The sequence below is a fragment of the Poeciliopsis prolifica genome, unplaced genomic scaffold, assembly GCF_027474105.1.
Source record: "Poeciliopsis prolifica strain line A6 unplaced genomic scaffold, Auburn_PproV2 SCAFFOLD001, whole genome shotgun sequence".
In the NCBI taxonomy this organism is placed as follows: domain Eukaryota; kingdom Metazoa; phylum Chordata; class Actinopteri; order Cyprinodontiformes; family Poeciliidae; genus Poeciliopsis; species Poeciliopsis prolifica.
The window spans coordinates 6,517,881-6,540,953 of NW_026562376.1; the positions used below are offsets into that span (position 1 = coordinate 6,517,881).

General features: G+C 35.5%; 1 protein-coding gene across 1 annotated transcript; it reads left to right on the forward strand.

Annotated features, from left to right (window-relative positions):
* LOC129363613 (mucin-2-like) lies at positions 1 to 21,325 on the forward strand. Its single transcript, XM_055035816.1, has 40 exons — positions 1 to 64; positions 261 to 516; positions 594 to 711; positions 1,604 to 1,694; positions 1,797 to 1,930; positions 2,053 to 2,269; positions 2,855 to 2,980; positions 3,060 to 3,174; positions 3,264 to 3,417; positions 3,528 to 3,635; positions 3,721 to 3,790; positions 3,874 to 4,011; positions 4,146 to 4,310; positions 4,425 to 4,519; positions 4,601 to 4,724; positions 4,857 to 5,112; positions 5,204 to 5,256; positions 7,232 to 7,386; positions 8,471 to 8,707; positions 8,802 to 8,958; positions 10,185 to 10,301; positions 12,890 to 13,184; positions 13,674 to 14,565; positions 14,705 to 14,879; positions 15,219 to 15,466; positions 16,194 to 16,383; positions 16,489 to 16,684; positions 16,772 to 16,947; positions 17,082 to 17,151; positions 17,634 to 17,734; positions 18,370 to 18,401; positions 18,482 to 18,659; positions 18,750 to 18,854; positions 18,951 to 18,991; positions 19,100 to 19,219; positions 20,176 to 20,274; positions 20,412 to 20,540; positions 20,627 to 20,666; positions 20,758 to 20,875; positions 20,989 to 21,325. Exons 1-40 carry the CDS (start codon positions 1 to 3, stop codon positions 21,200 to 21,202), a joined length of 6,369 nt encoding a protein of 2,122 aa, XP_054891791.1. The 3' UTR covers positions 21,203 to 21,325.
* Positions 21,326 to 23,073: the final 1,748 nt, after the last annotated feature.

Consider the following 23,073-nt stretch of genomic DNA (forward strand, 5'->3'; position numbering starts at 1 on the left):
ATGAAGTGGACAGTGGTGTGGTTGTGTTTCTTCAGTTTTTCTGTTGCAATTCAAGCCAAACATGGTAAGACTTACATATTTTAGATTTTTTTAAGCTGTTTTAAGGACTGCAAAACTTGATATTCGGTTTCTACAACAGTTTGCTCAAGATGCTTGATGTTAAATTTATTTTCCTAAAAAATAACATTTCTTGTTTTTATTTTATGCAGGGGGGAAAAAAATTATCATTTATATTTCTCTTTTTAATTTTCTTTTTCTAGTTCGCAACCATGTCAACAACATCTGCAGCACTTGGGGCACACAGCACTTCAAGACCTTTGATGGCTATGTGTACCAGTTTCCTGGCATGTGTGAGTACAATCTGGCCAAGGACTGCCATGGTTCTGACCCCAAGTTCTCAGTGAACATTAAAAGGGAGGAAAATGATGGAAATATCACAATAAGTTACATAATAATAACTATCAATGAAAATGTATTCAACCTAAACAAGACCCATGTCACTGAAAACAGCAAGCTGTAAGTATAAAAAGAAAAATTGCATATTTTTATGAAATAGAAAAAAGTGAAAATACTTTTGTTCTTTTTTTAATCAGGGTCAGCCTTCCACATTACAGTAGAGGCGTAAGACTTGACGAAAGAACATTTTACATCAGTTTTCAAGCTTCAAGAGTTGGCATCAATGTCATGTGGAACCGTGAAGATGCAGTCATGGTAAGAATTGAAGGTTTGTGGGTAAGAAAACCAAACCAGATCTACAAACAAAAATGTAAACAGGATTTTGGAGCAAAAGTGGAAAATAGCAATACATTTTGTGTTTCCCGTCAATAATATGAAAAACATATCCATCCTTCCATATGCAAACACAGTAAGTTACCACATGCAATGTGATTTACTAAATCTGAACCAAATTGCTAGGTACTCTTTTTGAGTCTGTATTTTGCATGTTTGGAGAAAAAAGGTATAAACTGGCATGCAAAAATGACTATGGTCATTTCAGCAAGCAGTCCATAATGGCAGTCAATAGCACTCACAAAATCTCCATTAAAAGAGGGTGGTGTGCATCACTTTTGCTCCTGGAATCAATTCCAAGCATGAAGCTTTTCTGCTCACACAATTTCTGTTCATTATTTGGAATCCTTGTAGATATTACTTGGTAACACTTTATTTGACGGGTTGTGAATAAGACTGTCATGCCACCATCATAAACATGACAAAACACCTGTCATGATCATGAGTAAGTCTTCACGAATATTTATGAATGTTGTCATAAAGTATCATTTGGTAAATCATGTCACTTTTAATACAAAATTGACATTATTCAAAATGTCTTCTTTATGACAACTTGACATGAACCAAGAAATTATAATCTGATAAAATTTGTTATTGAGATTACTCAGTATTACTGATTAAACTTTAAAAATTATGGAGCTTTATGTTATTAAAGCTAAAGTTTAATCACGTCATCTGCATGACACAAATTCGATCTGATCATTTATTATGCCCAGAATACACATTGCTGTAGAATACCTGAGGTATAATGAGTGTTATTTTAAGTAACAGAAAAAAATATGACTGTCCTTTTCTTCTTTTGTGTGTATTTCAGGTGGAAGTTTCAGAGAACTACAGAAGCAAAACCTGTGGACTTTGTGGAAACTTCAATGGTGATCGAGACAATGATGACTTCATTGTCGATGGTATGTTGTTCAACTAATACAATTTATGATGAAGATGATAATCTATCATCTGTTAATGATCACATTCAGATCTTCTTATATTTTCATTATCGTCATGATCAGGTTTTAAAATCAGCCCCATTGAGTTTGGAAATAAACATAAAATTCATCTACCAAATGATGACTGCAAAGACCCCCATGAAAACGAAGATGAATCATGGAAGTATGGAAAAGTTTCAAGTTCTTGCAAGAATTTTGTGAGTTTTTCACCAAGTACATTTGGTAGAAGACATTGTGTTTTGCTTACAACTAAAAAATGAATATTGTTCCTGTTTTCTGTTCTTTTTCTTTTTTCTTTTTTTTTTTTTTACCAAACCAGCAAACCATCTGTGAAAATGCATTTCTCTCTGAGTCCTGGAGTTCATGCAAAGAACAAATTGACCCTAAAGATTACATTCATGCATGTGTCATAGACATGTGTGCCTGTAACAACGGCAGTAGTGACTTCTGTGTCTGCAGCACAATGTCTGAGTTTTCTCGTCAGTGTTCGCACGCAGGAGGACAGCCACCCAACTGGAGGAGACCTGATTTCTGTGGTATGATTCTTGTTTGTCTCTTTATTTTTTGTTTTATGACTGTAGTTTAATGCTTAGGAGGATACTGGAGTCATAAAATGTTAACATATTGTTCTTACATGACATTTTGCCAAAATGATTCTATGAATTATTACTGTTCATTATTTATGGCACCCAACTGGAGATTTCAATTGTGTGGTATGTTTTATGTTGGACTCTACTTCGTGTCTTTTTGTGAAAATGTTTTTAAACAGCTCAATAACCAGCTTAATAATTCAATGAACCCATTGGACATATTTCTAAAAAAACAAGCAAAACAAACAAACACAACACATAGAAATAGAAAATAATGTTTAGCTTTAATTAAAAACATTTCATACACCGGTTTTTAAGTGGTTAAAATGTTTGGAAGATTAAAGCAATTCTTAATATTTAGCAAAGTGGAATATTTTAATTGAGACTGATAAATGATGACTGAATTGTAATTTAGTAATAAGAGCAGTCTGAGATTTGAAAATCACAAGTCATTTCCTTGTTTTATTTACTGCCTCATAGCATGATTAAATTACTACCTCCCTTTTTTTATTCCACCATCTATCTTCACAGGTAAACAGTGTCCCTACAACATGAAGTTTGAAGAAAGTGCTTTTCCTTGCATGGATACTTGCACACATGAGGAAACAAGATTAATATGCGAGGACCATAAAACAGATGGCTGCTTTTGTCCTTCTGGTTAGTTCTCTTCACATTTAAAATGTATATTGTGCTACTGTTAATTCACCTTCACAGAATAAAACTGTTTTTCTCTCAGGAACGGTGTTTGATGACATTTCTGAGAGGGGCTGCGTCCCTCGGTCTGAGTGTCAGTGCAAGCATGACAAAATCTACAACTCTGGAGAGACTTACCGTCAAGAAAATACAAACTGGTATGCATGTATTAAGGTGTCTAGAGAATAAATTTTTTGCATTGTGTGTTTATCTGGTTTGTCACACAGACAATTGTTTTCTTTTAAAGTACTTGTTCAGAAGGGAGATGGAAATGTGAGAGTTTTGAGACACCTGTTTCCACATGTGCAGTTGAGGAAGGTTCACATTTCACAACATTTGATGGTACACCCTATACCTTTCATGGAAACTGTCGCTATACCCTGGCCCAGGTGGAAAGCAAGGTAAACGCATAATTCATAATTTATTGTTGTTAAAAAGAATGCAGTGTAAGGGTGAACTTTAAAAAATAAGTTGATTTATCTTCTTCATGGAGTATATTCATATGTTTCAGGATGGAGCAAGTCCAAATTTTACCATCCGAGCTTTGCTGGAACCATGTGCCCAAGAAAAGTATGACACTTGTTTGAAGGATTTAAAACTCCATCTGCATGATGGCCATGTAAGTTAAACACTGACATTTTTGTATTCACTTTCTAGATTCACACTGATATTTAAATCTTATTTATGAAACACTATTTCTCTAGGTCTTAATGTTCACATCTGATGGCACAGTTCAGCATGATCAAAAAACCTTGACTTTGCCCTACTTCTCAGGTAGGTGAGACAATTAAAAAACTCACTTTACCATGCGGTTCTGAGCTTATATCAGGACCTGATCTCTCTTACTTCATTTATAGGGGAAATTAGAATATTCCATGCTTCTTCCATTGACATCTTGCTTTATGCCACATTTGGACTGCAAATTCAGATTCAGCATTTACCTGTCATGCAAGTCTACATCAGTTTGGAAAATAGCTACAAAGATAAGACAAAAGGTAGGTTTGATATTACTTTTGAAGTCACCCAACTTTATTTAAGGATCACTTTTCAAATGATGACTGAAAACTCAATCACTTATCCTAACACACTTTAGAGTCCAAGCATTTGATGTTTGAACCATGTCTTTCAGGTTTATGTGGAACCTTCAATGATATCTCTAATGACGACATGATGATTCCACAGGGGGTCACCGAAGGATCTTCATTAACTTTCAGTAACTCTTGGAAGGCTAGCACACAATGCTCAGATACAAAGGAAAGACTCAATGATCCCTGTGATCAGAGTTCAAAGACTGGTAAAGCTTTTCTTTTAGTTGAGCAAGTAACAATATGACTAAAACTTCTTTTAGCATTTTGAAAGTAATTAGACGTGTAAAAAATCTATATGTATTTTTTGTATTTACTCAAAGTGGATTATGCCAAACACTGGTGCGAAATGCTTCAAAATCCAAATGGTACATTTGCAAAGTGTCATTCAGTATTGGATCCTAAACTATACTATCAGGTATAGCATATACCTTTTTTATGGACTTTTACTACCTATTTTGGACTGTAATTTATCGAGTGTATTTGTCTTTATCTGCAGCGTTGCCTTTATTCAACTTGTAACTGTGAAAAGAGTGAGGACTGCTTGTGTGCTGTCCTGACCTCTTATGGTCGAGCTTGTGCAGCAAAGGGGAAGTTTGTGGCAGATTTTGGAAATGTTTGTGGTAAGGTATTTTTAATTTTTATAGGACTGATGACTATTTGATCATTTGTCAACCAGTGAACTCAATTAGTTAACTCTCATTTGTAAGCCACGAAACAGTCCAGTAACTATCCCCATTCTATCCACAAAACAGAGAAACACACAAAGAGCTGTCCATCAACTCAGATCTTCACTTACAACCACCGCAGATGCCAGCTGACCTGTAGGTCACTGAGCTCAGATCAGAAGAGCTGCACTTCAAATTTCTTGCCTGTGGTTGGCTGTTTCTGCCCCGATGGTCTCTACCTGAATGAAAAAGACATTTGTGTACCCAAAGAAGAATGTTCCTGTTCCCATAAAGAAGATTACATTGAAGCAGGAAAGTCTGTCGACATCAATTCTAAGCACTAGTAAGTCAAAATAATTCCCTTGATTTTTATTTAGCATATTTGCTAAGCATTCAATTTCTTTGTTTTCTAATTATTCTTTGTGCTTTTTTAGTGTGTGCACAAATGGAAGACTTGTTTGCCATTCTTCAGAAAACAGCCCCCCAGGTCAGTCGTCAAGCTGCTCATATCTATTCTTGCCCATATCTTTCATATTTAGAAGAAATTCATTTATGTAAATAATTTAGGTAACTATGAATATGTAACATGTTTTTTCTTTTTGTTCAGAATGTAAACATCCAAAAGTGTACTTTAACTGCTCCAATGCTACCCCTGAAAGACCCGGACCACAATGTGCTAAAACCTGTTTAAATTTGGACAATATTTGTGTGAGTTGCCATTATGTTGATCTTCTCTGATTTACACATACCTCTACGCATCCATCAATGACATCATTTCAATACATCTTATAAACATATCTTTCATTTGTTATTTGATCCTCCTATCTCCTAACATATCTTTCATTTGTTATTTGATTCTGCTTTTGTGAAAGAGTTATATGGAAACAATTAACCACACAAAACATAAATTGTACCCAAATATACAATTCTAACACCATAGATATGAAGACCACAAGTATTAAAATACGCCAAGACATCAATTATGGATTCAGTTCAACAGTTTGCTAGTTGGACTCCAAGTTTGTGCTGGAACATTAAAGAACAGTATAATTATAAATGAGTAGATCAATAGGCCTATTTGTCATGTTTCTTGACATAAAAGCAGCTAACCTCCACCATCCAGTTTCCCAAACAATCCATAATAACAAGGCAAGCATTATACAACTTAACAAACAGACTAACATAATTATAATTTTTTTCTAGAAATAAGCATAAAGGAGAAAGTGACAAAGGGCGTAGGAACAAGGATTTAAAAAAATTGGGAATACCTTCTCAATAAAAAAATTAAATAAATCACACAAAAGGTATTTGTGTTTCTATTCCAATTTCTTTTTATTCTTTCAGGACCCATCAGAATGTGAATCTGGCTGCATGTGTCCACCCGGTCACATTGATGATGGCAATAATTCCTGTGTAAAAAATGTAAAAGACTGCCCATGTCAGCATAATGGTCAGTTTTATAATCCTGGCAATCACATTTTTCAAGATTGCAACAGATGGTATGTATACTTTAATACCTATTCTCAATCATTTTAAATTAAAGCTCTTGTAGAAATGAATTTTCAACGCTCCAAGGTGATGGTAATTTTATTTGCTTCCTCTTAATGCATTTAGTACTTGCAAAGGAGGAAAATGGATCTGCACAAATAATAAATGTCCAAAATCCTGCGTTATTTATGGAAGTGGGCATCACAGGACATTTGATGAGAAACAGTATGACTTTCAAGGAAAGTGTTCCTATGTTGCTGTCAAGGTAAATTCATCATGTAACAGTAACTAAAATAACAATTGCTCTCCAGATCTTCAGACAAGCTCCACTAAAAGAGCTTTTTGTTAGGTTTCTTACTGATTTAATAGCACGAAACATTTCCACAACATTTAAAAGCCGTTTTGTTTTAATAACTATTGGGTATGGACAAACTGACTAATTGGAATAGTCAGTAGTATATGTGAGTTTGTGCCAATGGAGTACTGTTCTGTAACAAAAAAGCATATTTATTTTAATTTGTAAAAACGGAAAGGTTAAAAATACACTGTTCCCCACTATTATAATGGTCTGGTGAAAGAAAGCATCTTTACTATTTAGCCATTCATGACTTTGAATTCTATGTGTGTAAATTACGGTAGATTATTTGATCAGTTGATGCTGTTTTTCTGCTGTAGAGAGGCACAATATTTAATTAACTTCTTTTTGTTTAGAACAAATGTTCCAATGAAACAGTAAAAAACAGCTTTCAAGTTATCACACAAGATGAACTATGTGGATCTACAGGCACAACTTGTTCCAAAACTGTAATAATTCAGCTGGGGGTAAGAACAAGCATCTGGGCATGAAACTTAATTTTCAAATGGAAGTTCACAAGCAATTAATATAATAAAAATATAATTACTACAAATATAAATGTATTTCAAAATGACTGAAATCTCCTTGTCATTTTAGACAGCTGAAATCACGCTCTCAGGTGGAAAACTCGAAGAGAAAGATTTGGGAAATAACAGCGAAATATATAGTATACGAAAGCAAGGCTTATATTTTGTGGTGACGTCCGAGATTGGTTTGACGGTGATATGGGATCGCAAAACATTTTTTCTGATCCAACTGGACCCAAGATTCAACGTAAGTCATATTGATTTTTCTATGTAGAGCAGAGGAGGTAAGATTTAGTGAGGATGTGGCTTATTTGGGGACTGTGGTTTGAACAGAGATTTTTTCAAAAGGCATGGTTCAGCTGCAGGAACCCTTTCTGGGTACTGTAGTAGTTTTCTGGGGCCATAATTTAACCCTCTCCGTTTGTCAGAGGAGAACTTTTTCCAAGAAAATCCCACTTAGGGAGGTAGTGCTTTGTCAGTAATTAGAAATATTTGTACTTTTGAGCACACTACTTATAATTATAATCTTTTCAGGATAATAATTTCTGACAAGACATCTCTTAGTAAAATCATCTCATAAAGTCATTTTTTTGCTTAAGCTGAAATAATTTGAAGAACTGTTAAAGCAAGATAATAAATATGTGTTGGGATGTTTAAACTGTTCTGGAAACTAACTTTACTTTTCGAACTATGTTTGAGGGTGTTAACATTTGGGGAATAATCAACACCCAGTTGAAATTCCAACCAGAGCTATGCCACCACTTCTTAGTAAAGTTGCTTTAAAATTTGTCTTACTTTTTGTGGTTTGTTTTTCTAAAAGTCAGAGCTTTTTATTTTAACAAGAGGTGTCTTTCTGTCTAAGCAATTGAAAATGACATAGGGTGACATTGCTGTGCCCACGCATATAATTTAAACACCCAGGGTGAATAAGAAGCTTAAGAAAAATAATAATTCTGGACAAAAATGTCCCAGGGCTAATGATCCTACCTTTGAGCTATTGTTTCAGCTTCAGATATTGGAGCTGAAACTATTTTTAACTTCTACTAAAGAGGCTTAAGGATATGTATGCATCAAAGGTTGGCAAAATGACTGGCATTGTAATGCATGTTTTATATATTATTAGATTTTTTTGCCTACTCTTTTTTTCTTGCTGTCCTTACAAATGTTTGTGGAAAGAATGTTGAAGCTAAGACAACCTATCTAACCTCTGACCCCCCCAAAAAATTGGTTTAAAATGTTTGAGTTTGCAAATCATCAAAGGTCAACCAGCACATTGTACAAAGTTGGGGTCAAAGTGACTGCTGTAAAGTGACTGTTGTGTGTTTGCGCAGGGTGAAGTGTGTGGCCTCTGCGGAAATTTTGATGAAAATAGAAACAACGACTTCACTACTCAGAGTGGGATGTTAGTGACCAGCCCATTGGAATTCGCAAACAGCTGGAAAGTGGATAGCGCAGGCCCAGATGTGGAGGAAAACATTGACACATGTAAAAAAGCACCCCATCGAGAGGCTTGGGCGAAATTGAAATGCAGCATTCTAAAAGATGAATTCAAAGCATGTCATAATGAGGTAATGATGGCACCGTCTTTGCAATAGCAATGTCAATCTGGAATTATGAAACAAATTGCTAATGTTAAAAGGATCACTCTGAATAATTAAACAGGTAGATCCCCATCCATTCTATGACAACTGTGTGAAAGACACATGTGCCTGTGATTCTGGAGGAGACTGTGACTGTTTCTGCTCAGCTGTTGCAGCTTACGCCCAAGCTTGTAATGAGGCTGAAGTATATGTTGCATGGAGAACTCCAGACATCTGTCGTAAGTGGATCTGTTTATATATGTGTGTGTGTGTGTGTGTGTGTGTGTGTGTGTGTGTGTGTGTGTGCGTGTGTGTGCATTTTGAATTTGCAAAGTTATTACAAATATTTTGAGTTAGTTTCTGCAGATTACAAAATACCTGAGTATATTAAGTTGATCTTAAAGTATCAATAATATAGTCTTATTTGAAAAGGAGAGAAACAGATTTTCTTTTTGTTTCATTCTAAAACAAGGTTTGCACCTCTTGTTCACATGAAGGGTTTTGAGATTTTTTTAAAAACACTTTACACAATGGGTAATATTAAAAACTGAATTTGTGGAAAATGTATGTATACTTGGAACACAAAGATTTTAAGACACATCTCTGAGCATTAACCTGTTTTGTGCATATCCACCATTATTGTCTGCATCATTGACTATAAAGAGTTGCCTTAAGGAATTTTTCTAATCTTCTTTGGTTTGGCTTGATACTACCACTATTGATTTCAGGTGTAAAGAAGTTAATAACTGACAGGAAATCGTTAGTTTTACGTCTGTAATAAGGTCTTGTAGAAATAAAATGGGACAATTTCTTGCCAAGCTGACAAACTGTCAAACAAAAGGGAATAAAATCTGTCTTGCTGATGTGATCCGGGCATAACTAACCCCAAACGTGTTAATGACTTATAAACAGATGAATACAGACTCCAGAGGTAAGTTCAGTTGCTGTTTACAATCAGAAAAAGACACAGCAGAGATGGCTAATCACATGTTAAAAACAGCATAATATTGTTTTTGGATTGTATAAACTGTGCTTTTGAGAAGTGCAGAGGACTTTAAATTTAAATGATTACCAAGTGCAGCAATCATTTAAATTAGTTGTGCTGGACCACAAACATATTTAAAAGATCTCTGCTATCAGAAACTTTTCTGTTTGTGGTGATTTTAAAGGAATTTTTGTCAGGAAGACTCTCTCTTGAATCATTTGTACATGGACATTCTTACTACCAACTGGCATGAAGACGGACACTCAGTTAATTTTAAGTATATCAATAAAGCTTTTAATACTAAAACAGACAATAATCTTAGTTAAGAAAGATACAAAGAAGTCAATCCTGAACTTGTGATCAAAATATATAGTACCTGTTTTTGCAGTGACATCTGACAGGACATTTGAAGAAATTTTAAAAGACATAGTCCATTATGTTTTTTATAAGCATTTATTTATATCCCCAAAATTTTTTCAGCTATATTTTGTGATTTCTACAACAATCCAAATGAATGCAAGTGGCACTACTCCAGCTATCCTCCAACGCACTACACGCCCTGTTTGAACGACAGCCAAACTGTGCTAAGACTCGAAGGTGAGATGTTAATTTAACCTGCTTTACGTTAAAGCTATCAATTCAGCTGATTAAACTTTTTAAGTTTAATTAGCAGAAGATTAAATTTATGTTATCATATATTAACATTTTAAAAAAGAATAAATGTATCAAACACTTTTCTTTTTATGTTCTGTTAACTTGGATGATGTTCCAAAGGCTGTTATCCTGAATGTCCAGAAGAAACACAATTTTTTGACGAGAAGAAACAGCAATGTGTTGAAGAATGTGTTCCAACTTCAACAATTGAAATAGCAACTACAACCCCTACAACCACTACCACCACAACTACCACAACAACCACTACAACGACAACTACTACAACAACTACACCAACAACCACAGAATCAACAACGACTGAAACAACTACTCCTACAACCACAGAATCAACAACTGAAACTACGACTGAAACACCAACTACAACCCCTACAACCACTACCACCACAACAACAACTACAACAACTACACCAACAACCACAGAATCAATGACTGAAACACCAACTACAACCACCACTACCACAACGACCACCACAACTACCCCTACAACCACAGAATCAACAACAACTGAAACACCAACTACTACCTCTACAACCACTACTACCACTACCACAACTACCACTACAACTACTCCTACAACCACAGAATCAACGACATCACCTACTACAACCATAACTTCTCCATACACACCATGCACTCCACCCCCATGTAACTGGTCAGATTGGTATAATGTACATGATCCACATGTAGATAGAAATGACTTTGAACATATGATAATATTAGAAAACATGGCAAAGAGGTGTGTGACAATCCTGAAAAAAATTGATTGTAGATCAGTTGAAAACCCTGAGATGGACTTAAAACAATATACGATGTTAAATGACCAAAAGCTTACTTGTAATCTAAGTACAGGTTTAGTCTGTAAAACAGCTGAACAAAAATATAACAAAAAGTGTTTGAATTATAAGATAAGGGTATGTTGTAGTGTATATAACCCATGTGAAAGTAGCACAAGTACAACCACCACAACAACCACAACCACAACGAATACACCACAACCACAGAATCACAACTGAAACTACAACTGAAACACCAAACTACAACCCTAACCACTACCACCACAACAACCACTACAACGACAACTACTACAACAACTACACCAACAACCACAGAATCAACAACGACTGAAAACAACTACTCCTACAACCACAGAATCAACAACTGAAACTACGACTGAAACACCAACTACAACCCTACAACCACAACTACCACAACGACCACCACAACTACCCCTACAACCACAGAATCAACGACAACTGAAACACCAACTACTACCTCTACAACCACTACTACCACTACCACAACTACCACTACAACTACTCCTACAACCACAGAATCAACGACATCACCTACTACAACCATAACTTCTCCATACACACCATGCACTCCACCCCCATGTAACTGGTCAGATTGGTATAATGTACATGATCCACATGTAGATAGAAATGACTTTGAAACATATGATAATATTAGAAAACATGGCAAAGAGGTGTGTGACAATCCTGAAAAATTGATTGTAGATCAGTTGAAAACCTGAGATGGACTTAAAACAATATACAATGTTAAATGACCAAAAGCTTACTTGTAATCTAAGTACAGGTTTAGTCTGTAAAACAGCTGAACAAAAATATAACAAAAAGTGTTTGAATTATAAGATAAGGGTATGTTGTAGTGTATATAACCCATGTGAAAGTAGCACAAGTACAACCACTACAACAACCACAACCACAACGACTACACCCACAACCACAGAATCAACAACTGAAACTACAACTGAAAAACCAACTACAACCCCTACAACCACTACCACCACAACAACCACTACAACGACAACTACTACAACAACTACACCAACAACCACAGAATCAACAACGACTGAAACAACTACTCCTACAACCACAGAATCAACAACTGAAACTACGACTGAAACACCAACTACAACCCCTACAACCACTACCACCACAACAACCACTACTACAACAACTACTACAACAACTACACCAACAACCACAGAATCAACAACGACCGAAACACCAACTACAACCACAACTACCACAACGACCACCACAACTACCCCTACAACCACAGAATCAACGACAACTGAAACACCAACTACTACCTCTACAACTACTACCACTACCACAACTACCACTACAACTACTCTACAACCACAGAATCAACGACATCACCTACTACAACCATAACTTCTCCATACACACCATGCACTCCACCCCCATGTAACTGGTCAGATTGGTATAATGTACATGATCCACATGTAGATAGAAATGACTTTGAAACATATGATAATATTAGAAAACATGGCAAAGAGGTGTGTGACAATCCTGAAAAAATTGATTGTAGATCAGTTGAAAACCCTGAGATGGACTTAAAACAATATACGATGTTGAATGACCAAAAGCTTACTTGTAATCTAAGTACAGGTTTAGTCTGTAAAACAGCTGAACAAAATATAACAAAAAGTGTTTGAATTATAAGATAAGGGTATGTTGTAGTGTATATAAACCCATGTGAAAGAAGCACAAGTACAACCACTACAACAACCACAACCACAACGACTACACCCACAACCACAGAATCAACAACTGAAACTACAACTGAAACACCAACTACAACCCCTACAACCACTACCACCACAACAACCACTACAACGACAACTACTACAACAACTACACCAACAACCACAGAATCAACAACGACTGAAACAACTACTCCTACAACCACAGAATCAACAACTGAAACTACGACTGAAACACCAACTACAACCCCTACAACCACAACTACCACAACGCCACCACAACTACCCCTACAACCACAGAATCAACGACAACTGAAACTACAACTGAAACACCAACTACTACCTCTACAACCACTACTACCACTACCAAACTACCACTACAACTACTCCTACAACCACAGAATCAACGACATCACCTACTACAACCATAACTTCTCCATACACACCATGCACTCCACCCCCATGTAAACTGGTCAGATTGGTATAATGTACATGATCCACATGTAGATAGAAATGATTTGAAACATATGATAATATAGAAAACATGGCAAAGAGGTGTGTGACAATCCTGAAAAAATTGATTGTAGATCAGTTGAAAACCCTGAGATGGACTTAAAACAATATACGATGTTGAATGACCAAAAGCTTACTTGTAATCTAAGTACAGGTTTAGTCTGTAAAACAGCTGAACAAAAATATAACAAAAAGTGTTTGAATTATAAGATAAGGGTATGTTGTAGTGTATATAACCCATGTGAAAGTAGCACAAGTACAACCACTACAACAACCACAACGACTACACCCACAACCACAGAATCAACAACTGAAACTACAACTGAAACACCAACTACAACCCCTACAACCACTACCACCACAACAACCACTACAACGACAACTACTACAACTACACCAACAACCACAGAATCAACAACGACTGAAACAACTACTCCTACAACCACAGAATCAACAACTGAAACTACAACTGAAACACCAACTACAACCCCTACAACCACTACCACCACAACTACCACAACAACCACTACAACGACAACTACTACAACAACTACACCAACAACCACAGAATCAACAACGACTGAAACAACTACTCCTACAACCACAGAATCAACAACTGAAACTACGACTGAAACACCAACTACAACCCCTACAACCACTACCACCACAACAACAACTACAACCACTACTACAACAACTACACCAACAACCACAGAATCAACAACGACTGAAACACCAACTACAACCACAACAACTACCCCTACAACCACAGAATCAACAACAACTGAAATAACAACCACTCCTACAACCACAGAATCAACAACTGAAACTACAACTGAAACACCAACTACAACCCCTACAACCACTACCACAACTACCACAACAACCACTACGACAACTACTACAACTACACCAACAACCACAGAATCAACAACTGAAACTACAACTGAATCTACTACTGAAACACCAACTACAACCCCTACAACCACTACAACCACAACTACCACAACTACACCAACAACCACAGAATTAACAACAACTGAGTCTACAACTAAATCATTGTCTACTACAACCATTCCAACATCAACTGAAACACCAACTATTACTACACCCAGCACATGTGCATGGTGGGGTGTGCAGGTAAGTTGCATCATTTAAAAGCTCTTAAATTAATTTTTTTGGCCTGTAATTATGTATTTATTTTTCTGTCTTTTTTATTGTTTTCTTTTTATTTCTGTTTACATCCTTTCACTGTCTCTCTTTTTTCCCTTGTCTACAGCAAAATGAGACATTTTATTTTTTCAACTGCACCATGGCAAGATGTATTGAAGGCAATAAAATTGAAATAGTGCCATATGAATGTCCAACTATAAATCCCATAACTTGTGCCAATGGGAAAGACCCTGTTCTTGTATATGATGATTATCATTGCTGCCAACATTATGAATGTGACTGTAAGTTTTCTATTTAAAAATTAAGACATTTATAAACATCTAAACATTATGAGCACTGATAGATTAAATTATTCTTGTCCTCCAAGAAAATACCCATGAACATAAAAGTATGAATAGCAACAGTTGATCAATAACAGCCCTGGGTTTCAAAGGCATTTGATATCATAAACAGCTTCCATATCAGGGTGAAAACATTTATTGCCAATGTGCTTTTTCTAGTTGCTTCACTTGTGGGAAATGAAGAACCGAATTGTACTCATGCAAGGAATCATGTTATTGAGACTGTTTAGTGAATCGATTTTGTTTTTATTAACTATTTACATTTCTCTGTCACTGTAGGTGAATGTGAAGGCTGGGGAGATCCTCATTACGTTACTTTTGATGGCAAATACTACACTTACCAAGGAAACTGTACCTATCATTTGATGAAAGAAATTACACCAATGCATGGCTTAGAAATTTTAATTGAAAATGTCCATTGTGACCCTACTGAAGATGTTTCCTGTCCCCGAGCTTTAACTGTAAAATATGGATCACAAAGTATCAAACTGATCAACTTTAATCTTGGTGCACGACCTGATTTGAAGGTAACGTGATGACATTCTTTGAACAATAGCTTTTAAACTACATACACATGGCAGGTAAAATAGGTATTTAACACATCAAAGTTTTTCTCAGAAGGTACATGGAATGACACAAAGAATACGTGTTGAACACACTTGAATAAATATATAAAATATTTTTGGAAAAAGCCCATCAGTATCAGTGTTTTGAGAATGAGGGGCAATTGTGGTTAAGCGAATTACTTGTTATTATTACAGATATTGATATTTCTAGATGTTTCTGAAGTTCTGAGTCTGCCTAAGCTCTTGGGAAAAGACATCATAAGAGGGGCACCTGTCTTGTTACAGCTCAAACAACAGCTAAATGTTCACTATTGTGAACATTTAGAAGTTTATAAAACTATAACTACTGTAAAGATTTATTTTATAATAGATCCACTCTGGAAGGAATAATAAGTTATTCCTTCAATATCTAAATTAATAGATATTGTTGCAAGTTATCAACTGATATTAAAATAAGCTTTATTTGCACATAAGAGGAGGAATGCTTACCATAGATTTCAGGCTTCCTATTGCTTTTTGCATATTACCTTCAGATGTTCAATATTTATCCCATGCTCACTTCATTATATATAAATTTATACACTAATTTATTTAGATTTTATTGTGTGTATATACAAATTACAATACACAATCAAAATATTAGCTTCATACTAGATATTTTTACTATCTGTACTTCTGCTTTTTTCAGGCATTTAAAAATGAAGATGTGGAAAATCTAAGGCTCCCTTATTGGAAAGATGGTGTTAAAGTGATGGGCACTGGTGTTAGCTTGGTGTTAGAGATCCTTCGTCTAAAAGTGGCTGTTAAATTTGGAAGAACTGCCTTCAGTATCAACCTTCCATATAAGTACTTTGGAGGAAACACACAGGGTCATTGTGGTAAGAATGTCCTCTCAGAAAGCATCTGTACCCAGATATACAGATAGCATCTGTATACACCTTTCAGTTTGTATGGAGAAAATGACACTAGGACATTTTTTATAGGAACTTGCTCCAACAATCGAGATGATGACTGCAGATTGTCTGACGGTACAGTAGCAGAAAATTGCGGTGTGATGGCCGACGACTGGCTTGTGGAGAAAGATAAGGGAAAAACTGGCTGCATACCGAAACGTACTCCACAGAAAAAATGCGAATCAAATCCAAATTCTGTTTGTGAATTGCTTAAGGACCCAGCAGGGTATTTTACAAATCATCTTGATCTGTATCATTTTCTTCAGCTTTTTAAAAAGTCTTTTTACTAATGAATTATCATTTTCCACTTTAGTGCCTTTGCTGAATGCCATTCCCGGATCTCTCCAGAAAATTTCTACAGAGGATGTATTTTTGATAGCTGCTATGTTCACAACCGATCAGTGGAGTGCACAAGTTTGGAGACTTATGCTGCTGCCTGCGCTGAGATTGGAATTTGTATTGACTGGAGGAAGTTCACTAATATATGTGGTACAATATTTTTTCTCAATGTAGAAAATTCAAAATAAAAAAACACATTGTGTTTAGTTATCACTTCCTAGGCCTGGAATTTTACATTTTGTTTTCATATCTTTCTGTTCTTTCTGTTTGCTTTTTACCAATAGCCAGCAACTGTCCATCAGGCAAGATTTATAGATCTTGTGGACCTGCAGATCAACCAAGCTGTGAGGACAAGTGAGTTCTAAAAATAGTTCATTTTTTTGTTTTAGCATACAATTAACTAGCAAATGGAAAAAAGAAACACAGGAAAACTAAAGGAACAGTTAAATCAACCCGGTTATGTCACAATGATCCCCTTTAACTCAAAATTAGTTTGAGAAAAACTCAGGTGATCTTTATTAAAGGATGAAATAATATCACATTCAATAGATTAGAATATTAATCCACGTTCCTGTAACTCAGGAACTCAATTTACTCAGCAAAACACATTTATATAGATTTATTATTCTGAAAAATAATTGTAATTTCCACTATTTTCCATTGGGAGATTTTAAAACTAATTCTCAGATATAAATTCTTTGTCCCATTCAGATTAGATCTAAATTATGCCTTTGCTTTTACTTTATATTTTCCATTGGTATGAAATGCTAAGATCAGATGCAACATAAATAACAATTTTAACAATAAAACATGTTTTTTGTGTCTAAATCTTGCAGTCCTAACGATCCTGTCATGAACTATACTACTGAGGGCTGCTTTTGTCCTGAAGGAATGAAACTGTTCCGCAAAGAATCAAATATATGTGTTAAAAGTTGTGGTAAGTATGTAAGAACAATTCTGAACATCTGTTTCATAATTAAGATTCAACATCTTTGGTTCCTTTCATTTGCTTACATTCTGAGGCTGTTCATCAGTGTGTGCAATATGTTCACATTTATGTATTCAAAATATTTTGGTGATTATAAATACTGCTTTCATAGTTATTATAGTAACAGAGCTCAGTTTGTCTTTGAATGAACCAGTGTTTTATGTAAAATCCAAAAAGAGTGTAAACAAATAATTCACCTGCTTAACCAATCATTTGGGTTTCCTCTTCCCAACAAACTATTTCTGACATACAGTTTGCTTACAGCATTTTCAACTATCTGTCAGAGTACTTCTGGGGGATTGTGTCTTTCCTTGAGACATTTTAGGACGTATAAGAAAGCACATGAAGCAATAGTGTATATGTTTGCTATTTCTATGAAACTGTAAATCAAAACCAGTTTCTTTAAGTTCATAAATAAATGTTACTTTATTTATTTACTTTTTGCAGTGATTATATAAGTAAAAGAGTACCACATAGTTGAATCCAAATTAAAAGTAAATTATTCACTAAGCTATTTGGCAAGAGCATTAGCATATAGAGACAACAGAGAGACTCAAATAAATATGTTTGTGTTGTTTAAACAGGCTGTCTTGATCCCAATGGGCAGGCCCGTGAGGTAAGCCACACTTGATGTTCATGTACTGTTCTCTACTTCTTTTTTTATACATTTAAGCCAACATTATCTTCTCTTTTCAGTTCAACGAGACATTTGAATACAAATGTCAGACCTGTGTGTGTGACGAGTCCACCAAAACTGTGATCTGCAAGCCTAAGACGTGCCCACCCACTGCTTTACCAAGATGCATGGGTCCAGGATATGTTATTGTCAATCAAACTGATCCATCAAATCCCTGCTGCAATGTCCATGTTTGCCGTAAGACACAGTAAAGATGCTGATTATTGTTTGCTGCTCGTTAGTGTTTAAATTAGAAATAAACTAAGTTCTTCTTCTTTGTGCAAACAGAATGTCAGAGCCATGCTTGTCCGGAAATAAACATGAACTGCAATGTTGGCTTTATGCCAAACATCAGTATCCCAGAGGGAAAATGCTGTCCAGAACGTAGATGTGGTGAGTCAAAATCAATGTGGGCCAATGTGGGCCAGTGGATAAAAAATCCATTTGAGTGATATTTGTTTTTACATAAATGTCAACTTTCTTTCCTAGAACCCAAAAGAGTCTGTGTGCAAAATTATATTGAATATTGGGTAAGGGATATAGAAAATATATTGAAGAGATAAATATTTCCCTTTTAATATTTATTCATTGTTAGACTAAAATTTGCTGGCTAACAATGAATTTATGTGATTTCTCAGCCTGGTTCTTCTGTGCCTGGTCCAAAATGTGAGAACTGCTTCTGTTCCTCAAATTCTTCATCTGGTGGTCTGATGGAAATAAAATGCGAGAAGCAGCAGTGTGAAGACACATGCAGAAAGGTGAGGATGACAACGTAACATGTATGACAATGTATACATACATACATACTCAACTGGCCCTATATTTCCCAAAAGCCAGTTGGGAATGAAAATAATTGCAAATATTAATGTTTTACTGCCATCAATGTTATTGCATCAACATATATGGCTACCTGAATCAGAACAAGACAATATTCGATACTACAGTTGCCATTAAGTAAACACCAAAAGTGTTGTACATCATTCCTGCACAAACTGTAAAAAAATAAAACACATTCTCCACTAACAGAACAGATTAACAGAAAGGTTCATAACAGCGATTAAAATTTGCAGTTTCAAACGTTTTAAGATTCTCCACTTAACAGATAAAAATCTAGTTTTTACATCTGTTTGGACTACTTAAGATGTAAAATCCTGTTTTATTTATGTTAAAAAAAAAACATTTTGCAAAATGAACTGTTTTTTTAATTACATATTTTGATGAGTAATTTCCAGGAGCCACGTCCACGAGTCCCTCTGGCAATCTATGAAAAGTGTTTAGAATCTCCCGACAGAAACTAATAAGTTCTTTAAGAATGGTGGACACATTTTTTTTAATACTAAAGAAAGAAAAACACAGAAAATCATAATCTATACTGTTTTTAACAGTAATATTGCTATTACATATACATTATTTTCTGATATTGTGCAGCCTCCTTAAAACACTGGCATGTGTATCTAGCAAAAGTGCCTCTGCGAAGCATTAATGTGGGACTGGAAACAAATGCAGCCTTGACAAATTGTCTGATTTAGAAATAAAATATAAAAATTACATCACAAATAGTCACTACATTTGTTGTAATTTATTTTACAGCATACACAAAGAATATTTGGGGTGATAACATAAATGTTGAATGAGTTAATTTATAATTAACAGTTTTTATTATTATTATTATTTTACCATATGGATGCATTGAATTTGCTATTTTTTCTCTCAGGGATTTGAATATAAAAAATACAACGCAGATGATTGCTGTGGGAGGTGTGTGCAGACCCAGTGTGTGTTCATTGTTAATGGCAATGAGACACTCTTAAAGGTAAACCAAATCATCTGTGTGCATGGGTTTGTGTGTATGCGTGTGCATGTGCGTGTGTAGGTGTGTGTGTGTTTGTGTATTCCTTTCTCTAAGTGTAAAAAACCTAAGTATGTGGTTATCTGTGTGATAATTTTCAGGAAGGAGAAACCTGGTCACCACCTGAAAATAAATGTGAAAGTAAGACTTGTGTCAAGAATGGTGAGATTTTTACAGTCTCCAACAAACAGATCATTTGCCCACCATTCCAAGAGAGCAACTGCAAGAATGTAAGTACCTGGTTTAATGCATAAACCCACACTGGATCACATACAAAGAAAAATTCAAACCTTTTGTTGTTTTGTTTTCTATTCAGGACACAATTCAGACTGCAGCAAACGGCTGCTGCAAAATCTGTGAGCATGATTAATTTCTTTACTTTAGAGTTACAGATACTGAAACAAGCACAAAAAACTGACATTTTTCTTTCCTTTCACATTTTAAAAGGTGTAGAGAAAGAGAAGGCCTGCAGACTGGTTAACCAGACAACTCCTATCAACCACAATGGCTGTCAGTCTAAGTTGAATATGCCGTCATGTGAGGGATCATGCGACACTTTCACCAAGTAAGTATGACATTACGTTTAGTTTTGTCTTCCTCTGGAAAGTCATCAACCCATTTGTTAAGCAGTTGTGAAGCACTGAATGTGCTGATTGTTTCTGTCCTTGATCCTTTCAGGTACTCTGAAGCAGCAGGTGCTATGGAGCATTCCTGCTCCTGTTGTAAGGAGAGACGTGCCAGCAACCGCACCGTCACCCTGGCGTGTGAAAATAGTGCTGCGCACGTCCAGTTCACTTATGTGCATGTGGAGGAGTGCGGCTGTGGTCACACAGAGTGCACCACACCTGCTGCACTGCATGTTCGCAGAAAGCGACGCTTCACACTGCAGTGACAGAATGCTCTGTCCTCACATGTGGGATACAGATGTATCTCCAAGAATCATTTAATTAATCATTGAATCTCTATAAGGTATAGCATACTTTGTAGAGTTCATTTATCAGTTGATTGAATAAAAGCATGCATCTAAGTTTCAGTCTCTTGTCTAGTTATTTTGATTGTGGCAGTCATCACATATTCCCTACTTGCTTGTATATATTAATAATAATGAAATGTTTGAAAATTTACAATTTCAGAATAATATCATCAGTTGTTCTATGAACAATAAAAAAATCTTCTTCTCTATAAAACATTGACTCTTTACAGTCCTGCAAGGGTAAGCGTGCTCAATAATGGATGAATGGAAATAAAACATATATAAGAGATACACTTTTTCCCAATCTGATCATTCATTCGGTCATCAAATTTAATTAGTCAATTTTGCGGGGCCTGACCTCTTTACCTACACTAGGAATCCTAATTGCCCACAAAGACCAATCCATGACGATACAATTTCCTTTGTTTCTCTTCCAAAATAAAACTTCAGGAGATCACGGTGAATGTGTGAAAAGATTATGTAAGAAGAGACGTGGCAACAACCGCACTGTTACTCTGGCATATTAAAACACACCATCTTCAAATGCAGATTTATCTCCAAGAATCATTTAATTAATCATTAAACTCTTCAAAATAACTGATATTGTGGAGTTCATGTATCAGTTGATTGAATAAAAAGATGCAAGTGAAATCATGTCTGTCTTTTCTTATTTTGCTTTGGCCAATTATTTCAGTTAATTCTTGCTTTTCTTATTTATTAGAAAAAGTACAATTCATTATTTCTGAACAATAATATCATAATTGCTTCACAAACACAAATCAAAGTTTAAGTCTACTGCTCGATATGAAATTATTTGCTTAATGGTCAGGTTGGGCTCTGCCTTCTCTTCTGTGGTTTGTATGGAATAGTCCTATAACAAAACAGTCCAGAGTACTTGATATAAAGTTGTGTGAATCTACTTATTAGTCTAGGAGAAGGTAATTTACCCTGCTGAGAAAAGAAAGAAAAGGTGCAGAAGTTAATTAGACTGTAACAAGCACATTGCACTGTACAACGTGCAGTGTGATATGCACGTTGTAGACTGGGGGCAGTGTACAATGAATGCACTGCCCCAGTCTTATCCTTCACACAACCCAGATGATTTGCACTTGACTCACCCTGTGGTTATTGTGGAGCCCCATAAGGAATATGGGGGGATTTTTCTTTTGCATTGTCTCACACAAGTATTGCATTTCTCCACAATACTTGTGTGGTACTTTACCAACGTTTTGTATTCCCTCATACAGAAGTTATGCATTTCCTTGCAATAATGCATCTACTCATCCAGCAGTTCATGCAGCATTTTGAATAGTGAAAGTTTTTTTTTTCTGCCATATAAGGGCTTTCCCTGAATGTTAGTATCTCATTTGTGAGACATCTGATGATGATGTTTTTGGATACAAAAATATCAATCACTTTTGACACATTTGACATATAGATATTTTGTCTGGTTGCTGTTTCAACAGCAACGAGACAAAGCACTCACTTCTGTGTGTGAACTCCAGTTCTAAGAAAATCCTGTCAAATGTTGTGTTCATCTGACATGATGCTGATGTATTTACAAATAGACATCACTCAAAAACAAAAAAAAATCTGAATAAACACAAGACCAAACATTCTTCTCAAGGATTTAGTAATGGGCAGAATAATTCTAGGTTTTCTTAATTCAGTTGCTTAGGTCCTAAACTAATAGACCCATACCATCACTCTCACCTGAAATGCTGAGATATTTTTTACAACATATTTAACAAAACCAACCGGCAAAAATTTTATTAAACATTATCAAAACT

Bases quoted from the DNA above. Each gene is read 5' to 3' on its own strand.
- LOC129363613 (XM_055035816.1), top strand. From the start codon at position 1: ATGAAGTGGACAGTGGTGTGGTTGTGTTTCTTCAGTTTTTCTGTTGCA. The intron at 5,257-7,231 runs GTCAGTCGTCAA...TCACGCTCTCAG, and splicing joins TTCAGAAAACAGCCCCCCAG to GTGGAAAACTCGAAGAGAAA. The intron at 18,992-19,099 runs GTAAGGGATATA...GTGATTTCTCAG, and splicing joins AAAATTATATTGAATATTGG to CCTGGTTCTTCTGTGCCTGG.